The 21,908-nt window shown below is 47.5% G+C and overlaps 1 protein-coding gene across 1 annotated transcript in view; it reads left to right on the top strand.

Annotated features, from left to right (window-relative positions):
* Window positions 1–21,908, top strand: part of adgrb2 (adhesion G protein-coupled receptor B2) — a 208,597-nt gene that overhangs the window by 40,803 nt on the left and 145,886 nt on the right. The window contains 1 exon segment of the mRNA XM_048993698.1: window positions 10,889–11,672. Within this exon segment, the coding sequence (XP_048849655.1) occupies window positions 10,904–11,672 (769 nt within the window). The 5' untranslated portion in view covers window positions 10,889–10,903.

The raw sequence follows: 21,908 nt of genomic DNA on the forward strand, positions 1-21,908 counted from the left end.
TGTTACCGCATGATGGCTGGCCGGAACCGCTCTGAAGCATCTCTGTGCGCCAGCTTGCTTCCTACAGGCGCTGGTAGTTTTTTTTCCCCTGTCATTCCCAGAGTAAATTGCTTTTATTACAGGTAATTTTGCTTTCTGTAACCCCACTGGGGTTTATGCTCTGTACACCACGGCGGTAGCATAGCTGCGGACTGGAATAATGATTTGAATCGATGAGTCCTGGTACCTCATAGTCAGCAAGTGGTCAGAAAACCTCAGCATCCCGCTAACTCTCCTGCTAACTCTATACGACGCATATTCAAAGGCTGCTAAGGGGTGAAAGGGGCTCAGTCACCCCCCCCCCCCCCCCCTTGTCTCCGAATGTGCACTGTATAAACAGATGGTGACATTTCAAAGCTTTTGTTCTGCGATGATGGTTCGAGGGCACGAATGCACACGGCAGGGCGGGGATATCGGGTCAGGAGCACCAGGTGCCGCTGCGAGTGGGGGGCGCAGACGAGGCCCGGTAAGGGGGATGCTGGCCAGGCCATGGTTGCCGACGTCAAGGTGAGCCATCGTAACACTGCAGCAGTGCCGACACGGTCACTGTTTACAGGCGTGAGGTGAGCGATCGTAACACTGCAGCAGTGCCGACACTGTCACTGTTTATAGGCGTGAGGTGAGGTTACTGCTAGTGGCCTGACCTTCTGAAGTAGACGACGCCTTCCTAGTCACCTGACGCCTTCCTAGTCACCTGACGCCTTCCTAGTCACCTGACGCCTTCCTAGACACCTGATCTGCAGCTGCTGTTGTGGCGTGTGTGATTTCATAGCTAGCTATTACAAGTATTACGGTAGGGGAAGAGGGCACTAATGCAGTAATGAGTGAGTAAGGAGTCATCTAGCAGTTTTATGTATGTTCCTGCCCACCTTTGTATATTACAGTCTAAAACGAGTCACCTTAAGGTCTGTCTGTCTGTCTCATGTAAGGAACATTCAGTCGGTTTGCTGAAAATGACAGAATCAATAGCTCTTGCTTCTTCTGGAGAATTCCTGACATTTGTACGGTCTGACCTAACATGCACAGTTCTGCACTGATAATGGACTCTGCTGCTTCACCAGTTAGTTTTAGGAGTTATCACTGGGGCAAAGTATAGTGTGTGTGTGCATGTGTTTAATCCTTACAGGGATGTAGAATGTTTCCATACAGCTTGCACAGCATTTTCCTGCCCTTCTATTCCATCCACACATTTAGGTCCCTTTCCTTCATCACTCGGACTCCTGTTGTCCACAGTCTCCACTTGCGGGTCTCTTGCTTTGGCAAGCCTAGAGCCACAGGTGGTTCCATTACAGCCGATGTTTATATTCACATGTTTCCAGGTGCTCTTTATTCATACTGACATTTAAAAACAAGGCTTAGGGGAGAGAACGCTGACCGTGTGGCCAGCTGCCTGCTGGAATCTTGCAATGGGAATTGCTGTGTATTCCAACTTCGTGGAGCTACAGTAATATGATCTCTCGGGTTCTTTTTTTTCCTTTTGGATGGGAGATGTTTAGTCACTTTGCTTTTCCTACCCAAACATCTCGGGCAGCTCCAGCCCTCTCATGGCCAATGGTGGAATGTGAGAGAGGGCCTCTACCCTTGGATTAATGTAATAAAGTGCATTGCAGTCCCCAGTCACATGCAGTCCATTTAAAAGGCCCCATGGCACAGAACAGATGCGCCTTTGTGCCTCTGGGGTCTACCTTCCTGTTTCACTATCAGTGTTTCCGTATTATCCTGTCTTAATGATGTAGTAATGTATCACAACACACCCGTGTACAGCACCTTGGCACTTCGCAAAAATAAATTGAATTGAATTGAATATGGCAGCATCGGAGCCAGTGTTACAGTGGGGGGGGTGGGGCGTCATAAGAGCTTAAGGTCCCCCTATAACAGAAAATAATATGTGGGTCCACTTAAAATGACCACCCTACAAGATTCAGTGGCGCCCCCCCCCACTCCTGTCGCCACTCGCCCCAGATGATAACTGGCCACCAGGGGACCCCCCAAGGCCTCTGATAGAATTGGAACACCAGTCATAGCTTAAAGACCTTGCCCCTCCCCCTGCGAAAACACACCTACACTGACACCATCCACAGGACATTAGCCTGCTCTTTCTTGGGAAAAAGCGTACAATAGCCCCCAGAAGTAAATTAGACGGTGGCTCGCATCTGGAATCTCACGTGGGGGTGAACGGCTCACCCCGTGAGGTGGCGGGGGGGGGGGGGGGGTTCGCCCCACAAGGTCCTGTGCAAATTTATTACGGAGCTTGGCAGGCGGATGAGCGAGTAAAGCCGCGCTCCGCCGGGATCCGGCATTAAAGAGGTCACAATCGACAGCGGCGTGCGGCTCCCTTTGGCGCCGCGGCATTCAGTCAGCCAGGGCTGACCTTTACTTTGTAGAAATTGCTTTGGGGACGTAATCATAACGGCACTATTGAACTAGGGCTCCCGCTCACTTAATCGGCACTTCTACGAACCTGCCGAGCGATGGTCCCACCTTTGTTAGGCACCGCGTCGCACGCACGCCGCTGTCGGAAGAGTCCTTGAGTCCCCCCAGATAAGGGCAGTGGCCCAATCTGCTTATTAATGTTTACATCTCCGCTGAGATCTCATTTGAGGCTTCGCGGGAGACATCCCATTTCTCTCACGAACCAACGGTATCCTGATTTAGCCGATAGCGCTCTCCTGTCCGATTCCATCTCAGGAGAGTGGAGACGGTCGCCGTTGGTGATAGTTCCCGCGTGAGGTGACCCCCAGAGGTCATCTTCTGCCCGATTTGTGCTCAAAATGGCTGCCGTAGTGCATTCGGGGCATTAACAGATCTGTGGGGTGCTTAGTCGCGGTGAAGCAGTCCGACCTGCTTGACCTTCAACACTTTGTGCTTCACTGCGGTATTAATGAATGTGGAATCCGGTCTTGTTTTCTTTGGGAAACACTCCAAAGAGGAGAAGCTTCCTGGCTCTTTCAGCACCTGCTTAGTCTTCCCCCAGGGATGCACAATCCTACTGCCCCTCTCCCACTAAGCCTGCCTCCCACATTCCTCCAGAGTGGTCTCCTGTCATCTTGCACAGCTGTCAGCTCATCTTGCCTCTCTATTCGCCCCTGTGCACGTTGCCTCTCTGCTCCCTTAATCCAGAAGATTGAAAGCCATGTCCTCCTGACCCCAAGCGGTCTGAAAGAATAATAATTTTGAGAACAACCAGATGGAGGACAGGAGATTTTAATCGGTGGAGAATCCAGGGCAGGTGAGAAACACCTGTGCGATCGAACCTCATCACCCGCACGGCAATAGGGAATATTTTACAGATGGTTGGAGCGTTTCACACTCAGTCCAGAAGAGATCGATGTCCGTAACCCGGCTGACCCGGAGAAAAGTAGCCCTTCCAAAGTGTGGAGGTGTTTCTCTCATCTTCTTTGCTGCACGTCACGTGCTTCACCTTGTTTTAATAATCATGGTCTGTACTCGAGGAAGGTATACTAACACACGAAGATAAAACGCAGCAACTACAATGAGACTGAGAAAAGGGACTTCAGAGTTTTTTATCTGTCTACCCATGTGCATCGTGGGTAGGTACTGTAAGTGATTGTGTACTCATTCAAGACCGAGCATAGATAAACAGGATAAGCCTAAGAGACTCAGTTTTGGCCATAAGTCAATTTTCAAAAAATATACCATTACTGGGGGCGGCACAGTGGGTAGCATTGTTGCTGACACCTTGGGACTATGGTTGAGTGTCCAGCCTACATACATGACGTATGTGTGTGTGAACTTTATATGTTCCCCCTATGTCGTTGTGGGGTTTCCTTCAGGTTCTCCGGTTTCCCGGAAATTGTTAAATTGCCCATAGGTATAGAGGATGCGTGAATGGTGATTGTCTTGCCATCTTGGATTTTTCGCTGCCTTGTGCCTGTAGCATCCAGGGTAAGCTTCAGACCCCAGTGACCTGGGATGTTCTGCCTTGGCATGTCAGTGTAGGAGGTTCACATGCATGGGATCTAATCAGTTTATTTTTTTTGGGTGGGGGAGGATGTGCAGAATGTATAGTAGGTCTAAGCACTGCTGCACTGTTTGTCGTTCTGGGTAATGGAGTTATACAGAATCCTGTACAAGACCTGGATGCAATGCGCATGGCGTGCGCTGGCGTGCATGGTCTGTCCTCCGGTCACGTTTGACCTCTGACCTCTGTCGAGACGCAGTCGTTTCTCTAGCCCATCAAAACCACCTGCCCCCCCTCTGCTCAAGTACCCAGAAGCACAAGAATCACAATGTGATAAATTGGATGAAATTGCTGGCTTGGGGGTTGGGCCATCAGTCTGGCAGGAGATAATGCGCACCTTCAGCTCACCTTTCATGAGAGCAGAGAACTTTTAATTGTGCTGGCACCCTGGGGATCCTCAGGCGGCTGGAAAGATCTGAGCTTTGTGTCCCACGTCACGGGCGGAGAGAATCTCAATGCATCCATGACAGTCAGACCTGGGCTGACCTCAAAATGCCACCAGGACCTGTTTGAGACACAAAGACTCTGGGACTCTCTGTCTTGCCTTTTCACAGCCGAGAGATTAAAACCAGAAAGGCCTTTGTTGTCCACTACCCCACGGAGTGTCTGATGGGACAAATCTCACGGAGGCCCCAGCCCTTTGTTGACCCTTTGTTGGAGAGACCCATGAGATGATGTTTGGAGCCGGGATTTCCAAAGCATGTTTTCTCACTATAATTCTGTGTCTTAGTTGTGACCCTTTATTCAGCCTCTCCCCGTGGTAACATATGTCATAATAATCTGTGTGTCTCATAACTGCTACTGTGCTTTGGAATACACTGCATGTTTACCCCTGCAGAGGCTTATTCACAATGTGGTGAACAAGTTAGACAAAGCAGGGGAAACGTGCAAAGACACGTAGACGTAGCCATTAGAATGATGCTGTGGGGGGCCACTCTCGTTTTATGTACAGAATCGGACTCGCTTTGGGCTGTTCTGAAACGGCTCACTGCTGCTGAGCGTCCAGTAAAAAAATCCTCGAATCACCCATGATCCTAGCCGCTTAATTAGCCAAAGGGCTAGATGGTGGGCAGTCTTTCCTCAGAAGGTCTCAGGTAGTGATGTTTCTTTCTGTGTTCGTCATGTCAGCGCTATCAATGGGGCCTCGCTGAGTGAATGAGCAACAGCGAAGAGCTGGAATTCAAATGCCAAACCCTATAATCACTCGTTAGCTCTTCCCTCTGTGCTAAATGGAACAGACTAATTGAAATTAAGCAGAGGGTAGCTGACCAATCAGGCCTGTTTTACCAGTCTGGAAGGAGGAAGCCTGCATACTCGAGCCATAAACTCGTGCACGGCGGTTGGATTTTCTGAGACGCTCGGTCCCTTGTTATACGTCTGCTTGGACTTGTAAAGGCTGAGCGGTAGTTGAAAGGTCGTTGGGGTCAGTGCTGGCAGAGCACTACTCAGAACTTCCTCGGCTGAACTGGAAACGCCGATCGGCATATATAAAATGTTAACAGCCCATGGAAAGGCTTAAATAACTTTAGCGTAATTAGGGCTGTCGGACTGAGCGGCTGTTAGCGCAGAAGCTCACCATATGAAATCTTGCCTCTCCTTAGCGGCCTCTTTATAGCATCCAGCCATTAGCAGGAGATTGTCGTAAGCATTTGATAAGGTGCTCGTTACGCATTATCGTACTCGGGTCTCCATTCGCCGCTGGGCGGACCTCCGTCTCGTGCATCGGGCTAATCTCCTTGTTTTTCTCGTATTGTCTGTGCACTCCATGTGCTGTGTGGGTCGCTCTGGATTATGTCATCTATGTATATATCTTTTCATGCTCGCAGGCAGACAAGGTGGGAGACTGGTAACGGATGCCAGATAAATCCTAGGCTGATCCCGGCGTTCGGTTCTGTCACCACAACACCTTTAGCCAAAATACCCCAATCTCCCATGTCCAGTGGTCGCTTGCTGACCAGAGATATTCTATCCATCGTATCTGTGACAGTTCCACTAGCAATGTCTTGGACAGCATCGCCTTCAATAATTAATTTTTCTGAAGTTCAATTTGAATTAATGAAGGCAATAAATTAATTAAGACCCACTGGATTTCAAAGACATGTTGAGTATGTGTCAAAAAAAAAAATATAAAGAACTGTAGTACAAAGACTAGTTGATGTGAATTTGATTTATATGTTATGTAATATATACTGAAAAAAAACAAAGAATGGTTGCAGTTTGACCTACATTAATGAGAACTTAAATTAGAAATTCATTACAATTCAGAAGTTTTAAATATCTGACATCTTTGGGTTTTAACGCCCCCCCAGGGGGTATTGGGGGGAGTCTCAGGAGGTCCAGAGATACGCATCACAAATTGATAAGAAGTCAGTAACATCAGCCACATAACGTTCAAGCCAAATGTTTGAGCCTAAAATAGTCTGTGGCTCTTAGTTATTTATGTTAGTACACATTAGAGGTGGGGGTGCAGTTCCGCTCTGTTTTCATTTGGACATCCCTGGTTTAAAAAAGGCTGAAATGATGTTGTTATGATATATGAACATGCATAACTATGTCAGGGACGTACCAACTTCTCTGGGGCCCCAGCCTGATATGGGCAGGGGCCCTTAAGGGGGCCATTTCAACTTTTTTTTTTTTTTTGCAGCTGAAAGAGAAAGGACAGGGAATTAAAAACGATAGAACATCAATAATATGCTAATCAAAGTGTTGGGTGCCAGCGGTAAAGCTTGGCAGTCAGGGTGGGGGCGGGATTCAGCGATGGGGGGAAGGAAGGCATTGCCTGCAGGTTGATCGGCCAAATTTAAGAAGTTTCACAGTTTGCCTCTCTTGTGACCTTAGGCTGGCACAGCCTATACCTAACTCTGTCCCTGAAGCTACGGATATTGTTGAATTTTTGCATACGTTTATTGAATTGTGTGCACTTCATGTCCGTTCATAATTCGTCTACCACTCTAATGGGGTGGTATCAAAGACACAGATACGGTCATGTTAATCTTTGTGCTGTTTTCTTCTTGGTAGGCTACCTTCTGCCAGTTTGCAGTGAAGCAGCCGGTACCACTAGCCCCAGTGTGAGCAGAAAGCTAGGTAGTTAGATGTCTCAAAATAGGAATAATCCATTATAGCTGGGGGGGGGGCAACTTTGTCTATCCAGAACAGTAAAATCACTGAAAATGAAATGCTATTAATTTAAATGATCAGATTATCCTATATCCATAAATGTAACTTCATGGGGGGCCCTAGTTTTCATGACCTAGCCTTCAGTTACGGTCTATGTGGCCAGATAAGCTTATGGTCTATGTGTCCGGATAAGCCCACGGTCTATCCATAAAAACATTTTCTAAACCGCTTATCCTTCTGGGTCGCGGGGGGTCCGGAGGCTATCCTGGAAACAATGGGCACAAGGCAGGGAACAACCCAGGATGGGAGGCCAGCCCATCGCAGGGCACACTCACACACCATTCATATGCACATGCACTCCTACGGGCAATTTAGCAACTCCAATTAGCCTCAGCATGTTTTTGGACTGTGGGGGGAAACCGGAGTACCGGGAGGAAACCCCACGACGACATGGGGAGAACATGCAAACTCCACACACATGTGACCCAGGCGGAGACTCGAACCCGGGTCCCAGAGGTGTGAGGTAACAGTGCTAACCACTGCACCACCCATGCCACCCCCCTATGGTCTATGTGTCTGGATAATGTCAATTCGCAATATTGTATAGCAGAATAAAATGCATATCACGTGTAAAGTGGCATGAGAGTTTTGTTAAAGGGGATGCGCTTTAAATTTCGAAGTGCTTTTGAAAATGTAAGTGTGGATGGATGGAAGGTGACAGCAGTGTGAGTGAGTGACTCGTAAGAGAGAAGCAATACAGCAAACCATTGGTCAGAGTGAGGGGTGAGCAAAGTGGCTGATCAGCAGTAGATAATGAACGCTTCATTATCGGGACAATGGATTTAAGTGTGAGACACACACCTCTGGGAAGGCTTACTGGACACGTTGTTGCCGACTCATTAATTGCTGATAATGACCAGAGGTCATTAATGCAGCCTCTGTCATTTCGACCTCTCCCCATCATTAACGCGTAGAAATAATGACATGATAGATTTTAAAACTGAATTCAGTAAAAGCTCTCCGATCCAGCAGCATGGGGAGTGAGGCAGTGCTGAATAGTTACCTTACGTTTTGGAAAAGTACTATTTGCAAAGTACTTGAAAACTACTGAATTGTAACACATATTTTCAATTGACCCTAATCCTTTTAAACACGCACTAATGACTATTGACTGTTGCTTTTACACGGTGCAATGTCCCTGTAACACAGCGAATCATCAGGTAAACAGTAACCGGCGTAAAGATCACCAAAGTCTGCTTCTGCGTGGGTACTGTCTGCTTTGGTCCTGGTTCGTGTATGACGCAGAGATGTTTCTGCTATAATGCACGGCTGCTGACTCTCACACACCTGGCACTCGCGCTTTCAGACTGTCACGGAAGACATCTTACGGCAAATCTGTATTATTCCATTATAAACCTAAATTAGCTACATCTAAAAGCATTGGGGAATTCTGCAAACCATACAGACTATGTACGAGGTAATAAAACCATCACATACATGTAAATACGAGTGCATAAATACACACAGTGCATTGAAAATCTCATTCCAGCTGACCAAAGTTGGCAGCCCTGGTTATATATTTTATTGTAAGACGTAAAATAAGACTGCTGTTTGTTACTATTCTGAATTATTTTATACTGATATTTCCGAATTGTGCCGGTTACTTGAAAGTTATATTCCAGCGATTTTACTGTACTAATAACTTCCAAAACTCACCGATTCACAGTAAACACGACAGACTGTACAAGCACTCCTTGGTTATCGTTGGCTCATTGCCCTTGAAATAGTGTCACACGTGTTAAAACACCCTGGGGGGTAGTGAGTCTCGGGACCATCTGTAGAATTATACAGCGGTGGGGTCTGACGTCGCGAGGAGCTGCCTGGGGTTTCCCCAGCCGGGGGGGAGCGGCAGCGAGGCAGCGAGTCGCGTGGAGTGCTAGCCCGTCCTGCCACGGTTCAGTTAGCGGGGGATCACATTGCCTTGGTGCTGGAGCTCTCCTCTCGGAACCCGCCGCGACGCCGTTGTCCCCGTTGGCAGCCTGCGCGCTGATAATTATGCTCCATGATGAATGGAAATGGTGCCACTTTGGTTAAGAACGTCACCCGTTTAGAGCATAATGAGAAGCTCATTGTCACAAGATAATTGAATTTCTCTGTGGCAGGAAGGCAGACCAGCCACGGCGGTGATACTCGTATTAATTTTGATTTCAAAAGTGTTTTTATTATTTCTGATTATAATATGAAATTTTGAGGTTAGTTGTTTGTGATGCAGCTCGCTGAGAAGTATTGTGTATGACGAGTGTAAGAAAATAGCTGTTATTTGTGAATTATTTGTTCTGGGAGATTTACACGCTAACCTTTCTTGGGTTTGTTGTGTTTTGTATTTATGCAATTTGGGAGCCCGGGAAGTCTGTAATTAAACATAAATGTTGCGAGGCGTGCAAGAAAACCGAATACGACATTCAAACGTGGTCTGGCAATTTACCTGGACGCACGAAGAGCTGACGGCAAAAGCGAGCAGATGGGCCAGGATTCAATGCCATATTTATCAACCCGTCACTGGGGAGGGAGTTGCTGCGAAAAAAGCTTTCCTGACTGATTTCGACCCTCTTTTCTTTTAGTCAGCTTCAGGGAACGCATATTGCATTTAATCCCCAGAGGTGATGCAATGTTGTCCCAAAATATGGGATTGTAGAACTTTGTAATGCAGCCGTGTGCAGGTGCTATGGATGAGATGGACTCCGTTCAATGTGCCCTGAGTGACTTGCTTGCTTATGGGAAACTACTCACACTGAACTCCATTTTGTTTTGGCTGTCAACCAATGGAGCGTGGTATTGCTGAGATGAAGACTAGCTGGCCTGTTTTAGAAGGGCCGCGAGAATTTGTTGCGGTAATTCCTGATTCGAGCATTCGTTGCATGAGTGCGTATGACCTCCATCTATTAGTATCCATATAAATCTGCACTAATTGATGCATAAAAAGCAGTAAGCGTTTAATTAGTCGAAGTTAACATATCCAGCTGCTCCAACTACAAACACCGCAGCACTGTTTAATGCCACAAAATGGCAGTAACTGACTTTAGTCCGTTTCATGTGGGCGTGTATGCATCTGTCTACATGACACTGTAATAAAATCGAGGAGCAAAAAGGATTGTCAGGAATGGCAACTGAAGCTTTCTTTATATTCATTATGTTAAGGTTTTGTAACATTTGTCATGTGAATGCAAGGATACCTTAGCGAGAGAGAGAGAGAGAGAGAGAGAGAGAGAGGGGGGGGGGGGGGTAAATTTCCCTGGGCACTGGGATAATGGGTCATATCCAGCCTCTCAAATTGGCTAAGTCATCAGAGCAGCTGATTGTGTCACACGAGGGCTCAGGGGTTGCTCTGGGCATAAGCAACTGAACTTCCATCTGTACACATGACTCTGCTCCCAGGGAGAGCGCCACCTGCTGCACCTGGGAGGTGGTACTCTGAGGTGACGTTCAGGGCTGCTGTAAAAATGATGGTGATGATCAAGATTATGGTGATAACGATGATGAGGCTGGTGATGATGATGATGATGATGACGACAATGACGGCGGTGGTGGTGATGATAGTGATGATGGTGGTCGTGGTGATGTTGGTAGTGACAATGATGGTGATGGAGGTCGTGGTGATGAAGATGACGACGATGATGATGGCGGTGGCGGTGAGGATGATGATACCAGCAGCGATTTTTCTAACTGTGTTGCACTTCTGTTTCTCCACAGGACAAATGACATAGGATGAACACTGCTGGCCGGCTCTGTCTGTCTGTGCTGTTGTCCCTTCTCGCACTGGCCTGGCCTACGGAGCTGCCGGGTCAGGGTCCCCCCTGCTCCTCGCTTGCGGCAGGGGTGCTGTACGGCTCCTTCTCCCTCAGGGACCTCTTCCCCACCCTGGCCGCAGGCTGCTCCTGGACCGTGGAGAACCCCGACCCCACCAAATACTCCCTCTACTTCCGCTTCAACCGTCACGCGGGAGCCTGCCTGAGCTTCCAGCCCTCCGTGCTGGCGCTGGACCCCTACCTCGCCAACCAGACGTGTGCCGTCCCGCCGCCTGCCGAGCAGCGCCCCCCAGAGGCCGTGGAGCTGTGTCAGGGCACCGGTGCCCATACCTTCCTGCAGTTCGACAAGAACTTCGTCCAGCTGTGCCTGGCTGGTGAGCCGGAGCCAGGGGAGGCACCGGTTGGCCCTGAGACCCTTGCGTTCGGCCTGGTGGAGCTGCTACTTGTCAACAACGAGAACTCCAGCCGCTTCACCTGCGCTGTGTTGTGCCGCTGGTTCGAGGAGTGTCTGCACGTGGGTCGCCCTGGCGAGCGCTGCGGCCTCACACAGACAGGCTGTGCCTGCCCCGATGCGGCCCCGCCCCTTCCGCTACTGCCCGCCACGCCCCACAACGACACAGCCTCATCTTCTTCGTCCGGCTTCTTCTTGGAGACACCAGACAGCTGCTGTGTCACTGAGCTGCATTCCAAGAATGTCATCGCCGTAGCGCCCAGGGATGTCAGGCAAGGTAACCGCGGCTCTCGTTCAGCTCGTGCTCTGCTGGCATTCAACTCTGCCTTGACCTCGGGCCGTAGGTGTCCCTCTGATTTACGCTAACATGCGGGAGTGGAAATGTGGGTAAGCGGGAAATTCGGGGCAGCAGCAGGGGGTTCGAGGCTCTGAGGGGGTTTGTGGTGATGAGGTTCAGGTAGAAGTTGTGATTGGGGCCAGTGCTTTCTCACTGATTGCAAGCCGGCATCATCTGGCAACCTTATAACGGGAATCAGATATTCAAATCAGACTTTCAAATCCTCGCAGCAATCAGGTCACTTCTCCCCCCTCGCTTTATCCACTTGGCGTCTGATTTGGCTGCCGGTTGACTTGATGAGGGAGGTGCTGTGGGAGCTGGCAGGGACGGGGGGGGATGGGGGTTATAGTGGTGGGGGCTTATCAGTAGATGCAGAGACCTGACGCAGTGGATAAAGCTCATTATCCGATCCTTCCGTGCGGTACAGAGGGTCACCGTGTGGCAAGACCTAGGGCGCAACATTCGAGCAGCCAGAGAGTCTGCCTGATCCTAGAGCCACATTTCCCATGCATTTCCAGAGTTTGCATTATTTTGTAAAGACTAACTGTCAACTCTTTGTCAGAGACATGGCACGCATTTGCACAAAAACAAAGGAATGTCACCCTGGACATTCTCACCAGTTCTCAAAGTCGGTCAAACTCAGAAAAGGCCCTGGCTCTCAAGATATTTTGGAATTTGAGCAGGTTGTTAGATATTTTCAGCTGACTGCATAGTTACACGGCGCTAATTAAGCCACCCTGGAATAAGCTGGAATTGATTCTTAGTCGTACAGTACACCAGCCTGGGACGTTGGAGGACTAGTAACAGCAATCCCCAAAGCCTGAATGCTCATTAATTATGGTCGTTTCATGTGGGGAGATGGGGAGACAGCTGGGTATTGGCTGAAGTTACTTTGGTCTGTGTGTGTAATCGGGCTTCTGCGTTGGTCTTTTTGGTTGGCAAGTTTTCACCCTTTAAGTCTTTGCTTGGAGCCAGAAATGTCAAGCTCAAGGCATTTTGGTTGCCTAGTAGCATGGAGACACTCTAAAGCAAGAGAGTTGGCCCTGGCTGCCCAACTTGCCGAATTGGGTTAGCTGCTTAGCTGGCTGCAGACTCTTGATGAACAAATAGTGTGTCGGCTTTGGGTCATTGGTTGAAATTGCTGCTACTTTCCATCCATTAAATCCCAAATGCATGAAATTGTGGAATTATTTTCTTTCCTGGGAACTGAGAGACACTCTTCTCTAGCATTCTTTATGATCCTGAAATTCTCACACAGTGAGAAGTGTGTTGGATTTTGGAGAGTGCTGACAGAGTTTATGGACTAATTCAGGTTGCTGGTCCCTGGTATCGCGTTACTTCTTCTTTTAACTTCAGTTATACATTGACTTGGCAAATGGCACAGTGCGGTTTTCAGCCTGCCTCTGAAAGCCTTACCTGCCTGTTTTTTTCCAAGGGCTCTTACATCCAAGGGGGGGGGGGGTGGTAGGAGTGAGATGGACAGGTGAAAGCTGGCTTCCAGATGTTCTACATAAAAATCTCTTCCTTGGCTCTATTGTTATCTGCACCTAAAGCAGAACTCAGAAGAATGCAAAGGGTTTATGTCTTCATCGCATTGCATCAATTGTGCAGCTTTACAAATATAGACTCATGAGGGCAGCAGCTATATTCCTCATTAAAGTCACGCTGTGACGTTGGTTTTTGATGCTTTATAGAAACACGCTTATTTTACACAATTTACCTGCTTTGCTATGGCTTTGAATCTTTTTGCTTTTCCTACTTCTGGAAAAATGGATCGATAATGGATTATAAAGGAATTCTCCCGGAATTATTGTCTTATGAAGACACGTTGTTGGTATAAACATTTCAGTAATTGTATATTTATTATTTCTGGGAGCTACTCCAGCCAATTTGGCCGTTTGCTGCAAGCTGCCTGACGGTCTCCTCCATCCTCATCTGGCTTTTCTTGGACTACATCAGCAAGCTAATCTGAACATTTTAATTGGCAATTTGCTTTAAACAAACTTGCCGCATCCAGTAAACCTGAGCATCATACTAAAGTTTGGCGGTTAACCAAAATGTTACCCAGACCAACATAAATGACCTTATGGCTGTTCCTGCTAATTGCATTCTTGTGGCTCAGCCATGTCTGGATTGACTAAAGCATGCTTGGTTTTCTGTAATTGTATTATTTTCATGGTGTTTCCCTCATGGTCTTGTTTTGCCGATTAAGGTTGCGGCATTTGTTGCCCATAGTGCGTGATTGAGTGTGTATGTCTTGTGATGGGCTTGCATCCCATCTAGAGCAGTGTTTTCGAACCCAGTCCTTCGAGACCCTCAGACAGTCCATATTTTTGATTCCTCCCAACTCCCAGCCAATCAGCGACACTGAATACCGAGTATAGGCGCTTTGGAAGCTGAGAGGGTGAGAAAATGTGGACTGTCGGGGAATCCTGAGGACAGGGTTGGACAACACCGATTAAAGGTGTTTCCTTGCCTTTGCACCGCCACTGTCTGGGATGGTGAGGGTGGAAGGATGGACAGACAGTCGGTTGTGTGATTTTCCAAAGATGTCATGGGACACTGGCCCCCAGCTGAAAGCGGATTGGCCCCCAGGGACCCCCAATAAGGGAGATCAGCTTCTGTTCTGGCGTCACAATGAATCTGATGGGAGAGGAGCACTTTGGGGGACAGTGCTGTGGTTAAGCACATGATCCATAGACACGATTCGAGGAGAAACCAAACTTCTTTATTATACAATGAACATCTTTATTAAGAAATATTTTGTTTTAATTGAAATTAAACCTAAATAAAAGATATTGATAAAGATATGGTAGGTGGTGTTTGGCGGCCCGCGAATGTCCCTCATTACGCTGAGCCCGATCTACTTGGGTAATTGGACTGATGGTTCTCTCGCACTCGCTATCAGTGTCTGAATCGTAATCCCACTGCCATCACTGTAACTGTTATCCTTCATGGTGATTTGCTTTATTCGGTGACGCATTTGCATGCCTGACGGGGCTGGCAGTGACAGCGGTGAGTTGCTCGCACGCTCCGCTGCACAGAGTGATGTATTCTGGAGCTGTCCGCACTGAAGCTAGGTAGTTATTAGCTTTTGTGGCGAGTTAAGCGTTCGGCAAAACCGAGCAATTCTGCCAGCATATCATACAGGGGCAAAGAAAGTAAAAATGTTAGTCATTAAACTGGAGTCACCCTGGGGTTTCAGCCTCATTCCTGCGTAATAACTCCGTTTCATTTACCGTGGTCACCAGTTTGAAACTCTCTCTGTGCTTAAAATGGATGGCAGTCACTTTCTCATTTTGAATGTATTTCCTGTGAAAATGTGACGCCGTCTCTTTTCTTTCTTGTTAAAAATCACAATGGCTATTTTTTTCCAGCTGATTGACCGCCGGAGCTTACGGCTGGGGGTGAGCTCTCTGTGGCCTCTGGCCCCCCACCCCAACTGATTGCCACGTTTATACCTTTTAAGTAATTTCTCACCCGACTCCGCCTGGCATTTTGTGTCGATCTGCACCTCATTGATGGTGTCTTTGGACGAGTCCAGTTTTGGGGAACAGGAGACGGAAGTTGACATTGCGTAGGGGTTCGCCTCGATCTCTCTGCCATTTGTCTTGTATTTTGTTCCTGCTTGGTGTCAGTCCTCACCTTTTTAAATCTTGCTAAATCATGCTGATGTCCTGTTGGAGATGTTCGGGGATGAGGTAAATTTTTGTTCACTAAATGAGGTTTATGTGAGATTTTGAAGTATGGAGCCATGTCTGCTGGGAAATGCTGGTCCGATCAGAACCCATCAGTTGGGGGACATTTTTAGTCACAATGGGCCCCCAGACAGAGTATCGGATTTGCCTGGCTCTGGCTCTAGATCCCTCGGCCTGTTCTAAATTCGGGCTGGGCATCCTGTCTCGTCCTGTCGCATCCCATCCCATCCAATCCCATCCCACTGTGCCTTGCCCTTCCCTTGTTCATCCTATAATTGTCTGCAAGTGCAAAGAGAACTCACTTATCTCGCATCACCTTTTAATTCATTTCCTAGCTGATATTTCCTTTGACAATGTTCATGCCTTTTTGAATGCTGCTTATTTAAACAACCCCACCTCCATGTCGTTGTAAGAGATGATCAGTTGGGTAGTTCAGGTCCAGAGAGTAAAACTCCAGACTAAGATTTCATTTCAACCAATCAGCTGAGTACTCTGTGACTGTGACTCTTTATACTGAACTGGTTAGTTGAAACAAAATCTTGGTCTGGATTTTTTTTTCTCTCTGGAACGTGAACTCCTCACCTCTGGAGAAGATGAAGGTAGGCCTCTTTGAATGGAGCCTAAGTCGTGCTGGGAGTGCCGAAGCAGTTGTCGAGCAGTAAAGCACCCATTACTGTAACCTGTGTGCCAGGGATATTCGCCCCCGCGTCTCGTTTGACCGACTTCTCAGACAGTAAAGCGCCGTTAAATATCCTGCTCAATTATTCAGGCCTAGTTAGTGTTTTTTTTTTTGTTTTTTTTTTTAATTGACCTCACAGACTCTTTGCCTTTTTCACAGGAAGCTAATTGCATGGGATTTGAAGCCTTGCTTAAGTGGGAGGGGTGCGTTGCGGACCATTGCGTCAGCAAGGTGGCGCTTGTTAGTGGCTGTCCTAACCTGCTCACTGGCGATGCTCCTCGGCCAAATTTTGGTGACTCGTCCCCTCCCACCCGCCCTTATTTCTCTTACATCAAGGCCCAGAGCAGCGCCGTGATTAGGGGCTCAGTGAGTCACTCTCACCTCCTGTCTGCCACACTGGTGTAGGTGCAGTGCTTCATTCTACAATATCTCTATCCTGGAATTTTTATTTTTTAACAAGTTGCTTTGATGTAACTCGAGTCACACCATTTGCGGATCGGCATTCCTACACATGGATGGATTTGTGCTGAAGCCATTCAGCTCGTTCTCTAATAAATCCTCTGTAACCCACAGGGACAGAAACCTAAAAACACTGATTATTTTTTAAACTTTTGTTTTTACCTCCATCTGTTTTATTTATTTTTTTATTTTGCAAGCTCAGGACAACACAGTTGGGGCCTCGCTTATTCTGGATCAGGGGTCGTTTCCTCTTGCGCCACTTTCCCTCCCGTTGCATATTCATTACCAGCGACCAAAGGCCTGCATTTAGGTCTAAAATTAGGGGTAACATTCTTATTAACTACATTCATCCATCTATCTTCCAACTTCTTATCCTGTTCAGACATGGAATCACTCCCAGGCAGCACAGGGCACAAGGCTTGGGTCCAGCCTGTCAGAGATGCCGGTCCATTACAGAGTACAGATATGCACAATTATACTCTTGAGAGATGCCAGTTAGTTTGACTGCATGTCTTCACACTGTGACAGGACATGCATGCAACACAGTGGGCACATGTAAACTTCATGCACACACAAAGCAGAGTTGGGATTTGATCCCATAACCCTGAAGATGTGAGGCAACAGCACTAACCTCTGACCTATAGTTTCGAATTCATCAGTAAATATTTGGCTTTGTAATTGGATGGCAGAATAAACGTTAATAGAACAGTTTAGGTAATAAGCTAAAGAGCTGCTTCCTACTTCCTGCTAGCTACGTGTCTGGCATCCCAATAGCCGATGTTTGGATGAACGTAAGTGTAATCATATGCGCCAGGCCTGCGAGCTTTCAAAATCTCTCTGAACTATGCATCACAAATAATAAGCAATATCACAGGTGCTCAATTTATGGATTTTCTTTTTCCAGGCAATAAAAGACTGAAATCACTCCGCCTTATCCACCATCCTGTCACCTTTATTCTCAGGGCTGGGTTCCTCTCAAAGACTGACTGAATGTTAGGGTCACAGAATCAAGGGACATCTAATTAGTAGCTTAACCGCCCTGTTGCCGTGGCAGCAAGGCTGATTACTGCTGTGCTATATAAAGATCTGAGCTGGGGCAGGCAAGCGCGTGCGTGCAGTGGTGTGCGACGCTGTGCATGGAAGTAGAATTTTACCTACTGTGCAAAAAAAAAAAAAGAAATGATTCTGATTATTCAGTTTTTGGATCTTGTTAGGGGGGCGGTTAACGATGACTGATTACATTGCGGTGAGAATCGACAGGAATCCGGAACAGAAACACCTCAGCGGTTGTGTGTTTTTGTGCGTGTGCCGGAGCACATGGCATCTGACAGGATTCCCCCCCCCCCCCCTTTGAGGGAGGTAATGAGCCAGGGAAGTGTGCCATCACTCACATTCACCGGGCCAGTTCACTCAAGAGGTGTGTAGCGAGCATGGATCCCTCTGCCAAAGAGCCTCAGGATCGCCTGGTTCCGAGTGTGACCTGAAATGATGCTTTATTTGCCATTTGTACAAGCGGGAGTACAGGTACACTGGAATCTCTCATTTTGCTGCTCTTTCAGATTTACAGTGAGACCAAAGTTTAGGGTCAGCCATATTTCTGGGCCAAGGGTATATATTTGGGTTTGGATGGTAAGAATATCTCCCTACCAATAATGCTGGAAAACCGAGTGTGTTTAGGGAGGGTGCACAGATGATGTCATCCTCACCAATGCTGAAACCAAACCTATTCCTTTACTTAAATTGCACATTTCCTGGCCTTAAGGGCCTCCGATCAAGGACCCACTGGATATGACTGTTCTGCCAAGGGTGGGATTTGAACCCGGAAACATCCAATCACAGGCGTATGGGCCGACCCCATCGAGCTGGACACTGCCCCCCCTGTAGTTTGTCTGCAGATTCTCTCTTTGACCATCGGATGCTATGGATCTGAGATGGCTGGCCTTTGAATATTGTGTTATTGTTTTCTGTTTGGCTCATCTAGCAAGTATGCAGAAGTTCGTTTGTTGCCTTCTTGAGTACATCGTATGTCATATTGGTACAAAACTAACTGGCAAGATGTACAGGTACAGGTCATTGGATCCAGAAGCTGCATGATTAAAAATTAAAATAGCTGTAGCGCGTCTTATATGCTCAGAAACCAGCATCAACTCCTATTTTTGCCGCAACGACAGATCAAGATTGTAGTGAGCCCTTATTTTTGTGATACGAGCCGGCTTTTTATTTACTCATCCAGTGACAAGCTATGAAGTTACTGTCAGATGTGATTCGCTTTCATGAGTTTTTGACACGCTAGGATTTAAAGTTTCTGGGCCCAAGGACGGCTGCGAGCGTCGGTGCTGAAGGGCTCCTCGCTGCAATCCGAGCTTGGCAGCTCAGTAGCACTTATCCAGGGAGGACTATGGCTTTCTGGGATGATGATGCACACTTGGTCAGATGCTTATTTGTGGAGCGTTGCTCGTCAGAGCAATCAGAGATGCCTTTATTTGGAAGTGCTGAACACAACAGCAGCACAGCAAACTTAGAATGCAAATGGGGAAGAAGCAGGGGGTGATTTCAAGGTTGGTGGCATTGGAGAGGCCATAATTCATACAGAGAGACCAACCTTATCGTTGTCAGAGATATTTTTGCATTGGTGAGTGACAGAGGAAGAGGCCAATCAGCTTTCATCTGGAACCAGTGCCCCCTCCCACTCCCCCAGGAGTTTATTGGTAACCAATAAACCTTGTTTAGGCTATGTCAAAATATCTCTGTCGGAAATAAATGATAATAGCATCCCCTCCAAAATATGAGCCTTACTTGGGCCCTGTGCTTACTAGGGTAGGCTCCCGTGACCCTGTACTGCATGAGCGGGTGGATGGATGGATGGATGGATGGAATAATAGTATATGGAATAAAGTTTTATAATGACTAGGCCAGAATTAGTGCACCTACTATGCATTTACCAACCAGCCCATGTGATTCTCTCCAGCAGCTGTTCTTTGTCTTTTTCTTATGATTTAGGATTTTCCATATTTTTATGCTGTAGCTTTCACTGTTTGTTCTCCTTCTTGCTCAACCATGAAGCTATGCTGATTTCGAACCTCCATACAGTGCCCCCCCCCCATGACGGATTGGGTATGACCAGTGGAATTATGGGTAGGAGCAGGGAGAAGCAGAGCAGTCAGATATAGCCTGAGGGGGGGGCTTTCCTTTGCACCCACGCTTTCCTGCTCCTGTCCCACATCTCGCACCCACACTCTCCCTCTCGCTCGGCACGGGTCACGTGAAGTTCACCGCCTCAGCTTTGATAGCCGTACCTCATTACTACAGAGAGAGAGAAAAAAAACAAACATAACAGATGTTGTGTAATTTAGATATTTTTTTCCAATCCCAGAAAACACCTCAGCTATGACTTGATCTCCAGGGATGGGAATTAACCGGGAAAGTGGCAATTACTATGGTCAGTCGCCAGTCTCTCTGGAACGCCGGTGTGTATCTAAACCTAATCTAACGACAGCTGGCGTGCGGTCAAAAAAAGCTGCATAAAATGATTTGCTGGGGCCTCTCATCTTTATCCAGACAAGTAAATAAAGGCAGAACTTCCTGTTTTTTAATGCCCTTGGGTCTGCGCTACATAATGTGTCTGTGTGGTGTGAGATCAGTGCAGGGCGGGAGTGACTCACCGCGCCTGAGAGGACCTTCGTGCATCTGAGTGATTTGCTAACGGAACAGCTTTCTGGGCAGAAGCTAATTGTTACCTGGGATGCTATTCTTTGTCGGGGCAACAACTATAATTAAATGGCCAAAGGCCAGGAGCAGACAAAGGCTTCCTGCACCGGTGTCCTCACAGCATGGGACCACAGGCCACAGCCAAGGGCAGCATCTGGAATGTCTGCTTTTAGGTCTCTGGCCCATCAGCGATGACGTCAACGTTTGTATCTACTGTAGAAGAACATGAAGTTGTTGTTGTTGTTTTGCGAAAGTACAGTATTGGGATACTTTATAGCAGTGTTTCCTAATGCAGTCCTAGTGGAGCCGCAGGCAGTCCATGTCTGTCAGGAGCTGGAAGGCAGCAAAAGTGTGAACTATCTGTCAGGAGCTGGAAGGGAGCAAAAATGTGGACTTTTTGGGAGGGAGAAAAAACTTGGACCATTTGGGGGTCCCTGAAGACTGGGCTGGGAAACAGTGCTCTATAGGGTGAGTAAGTGTTTGAATTTGTGGTTTTCACAAGGGTTAAACACGGAGTAAAAATAAAAAATGGCAGTGGTGAGGTTGCAGGATCACATACTGCCATTTTGCCATCATAAGTAATACATTTCAGGGAACGTGTAATGAGATTTGTAAAATAACACTTCTACTAGTGGCGGTAATTAGTGGGATTAGTAGGAGTGTGAGTTTGGGGCAATAGCGTGACCTTGTCCACATGTCGGAGTTTGTTATGCTTGGTGAGACATGGGAAGGTCCGTTCTCCTGTGTGTTCAAAGCCTGTTACACCGGGCTGGACCCCTTAATCATATGACACGCGAGCTTAATTAAATCGGAGTTCCCCTCGTCAGAACCACTGTCCCGCTTGTATTTTTAGTGAGCAGTAGCATGCTGTTCCATTTGGCCTAATGGGAAGGTGCAGAGTCAGCACTGAGAATATAATGATGCCTTTTTTTGGGGGGTGGGGGGGTTTCTGTTCTCATGTCTATGCCTCCATCTGTCTGTTCCTTCCGATCACATGACCCGGACATCAGGACACTTGTGAGGAATATTTCTGACGGGAGAAAGAGGCCAACAGGCCCCCATTTGTCGTGCTGACCGGATTAGTATTCTGAGCCCGTCTGCTTTATCTCAGCGCCCCATTTTTCCCCCGCTAAGCACCGAGGGCTTTTACGTGCCCCTCCGCTTTTTACAAGCTCCACACTTCACACGTATTGGCTCAGCACAGGAGCCACACAACCCCTCCCCCCACCCCCACTGGGCAGGACCTTTCCTGTGATTGGCTGGGACAGAAAGTAGGATGTCCTCTCCCTGCGGTGCGTATCAGCCCTTGGCGAGAGTTACTTGTAAAGGCATTTTGTGCATTAAGCATTTATAGGCTTGAGGGTTGTGTATCAAAGCACACGTCGACAATTACTGCCGAGGATATTAACCTGAGAAGATCCGCTTTCCAGCTGCGATGCCACTGACCACTCAGAACGCTATTTTTTTTTCCATTATGATTGACTTTTTCGTAAAAAACGGGATCTCTGGAGCCCTCAGGGTTAAGGAGCCCAACAGTAAAAAGCTTTTTTCCAGCGACAGGGTCTTTCTGCTCGGTTTCGACTCGAGAACCTTTTGCATGTGATAACAGCTGTACGGTTGATGAAGGTAATT

This window comes from Brienomyrus brachyistius, chromosome 23 (genome assembly GCF_023856365.1).
Source record: "Brienomyrus brachyistius isolate T26 chromosome 23, BBRACH_0.4, whole genome shotgun sequence".
NCBI classification, from domain to species: Eukaryota; Metazoa; Chordata; class Actinopteri; order Osteoglossiformes; family Mormyridae; genus Brienomyrus; species Brienomyrus brachyistius.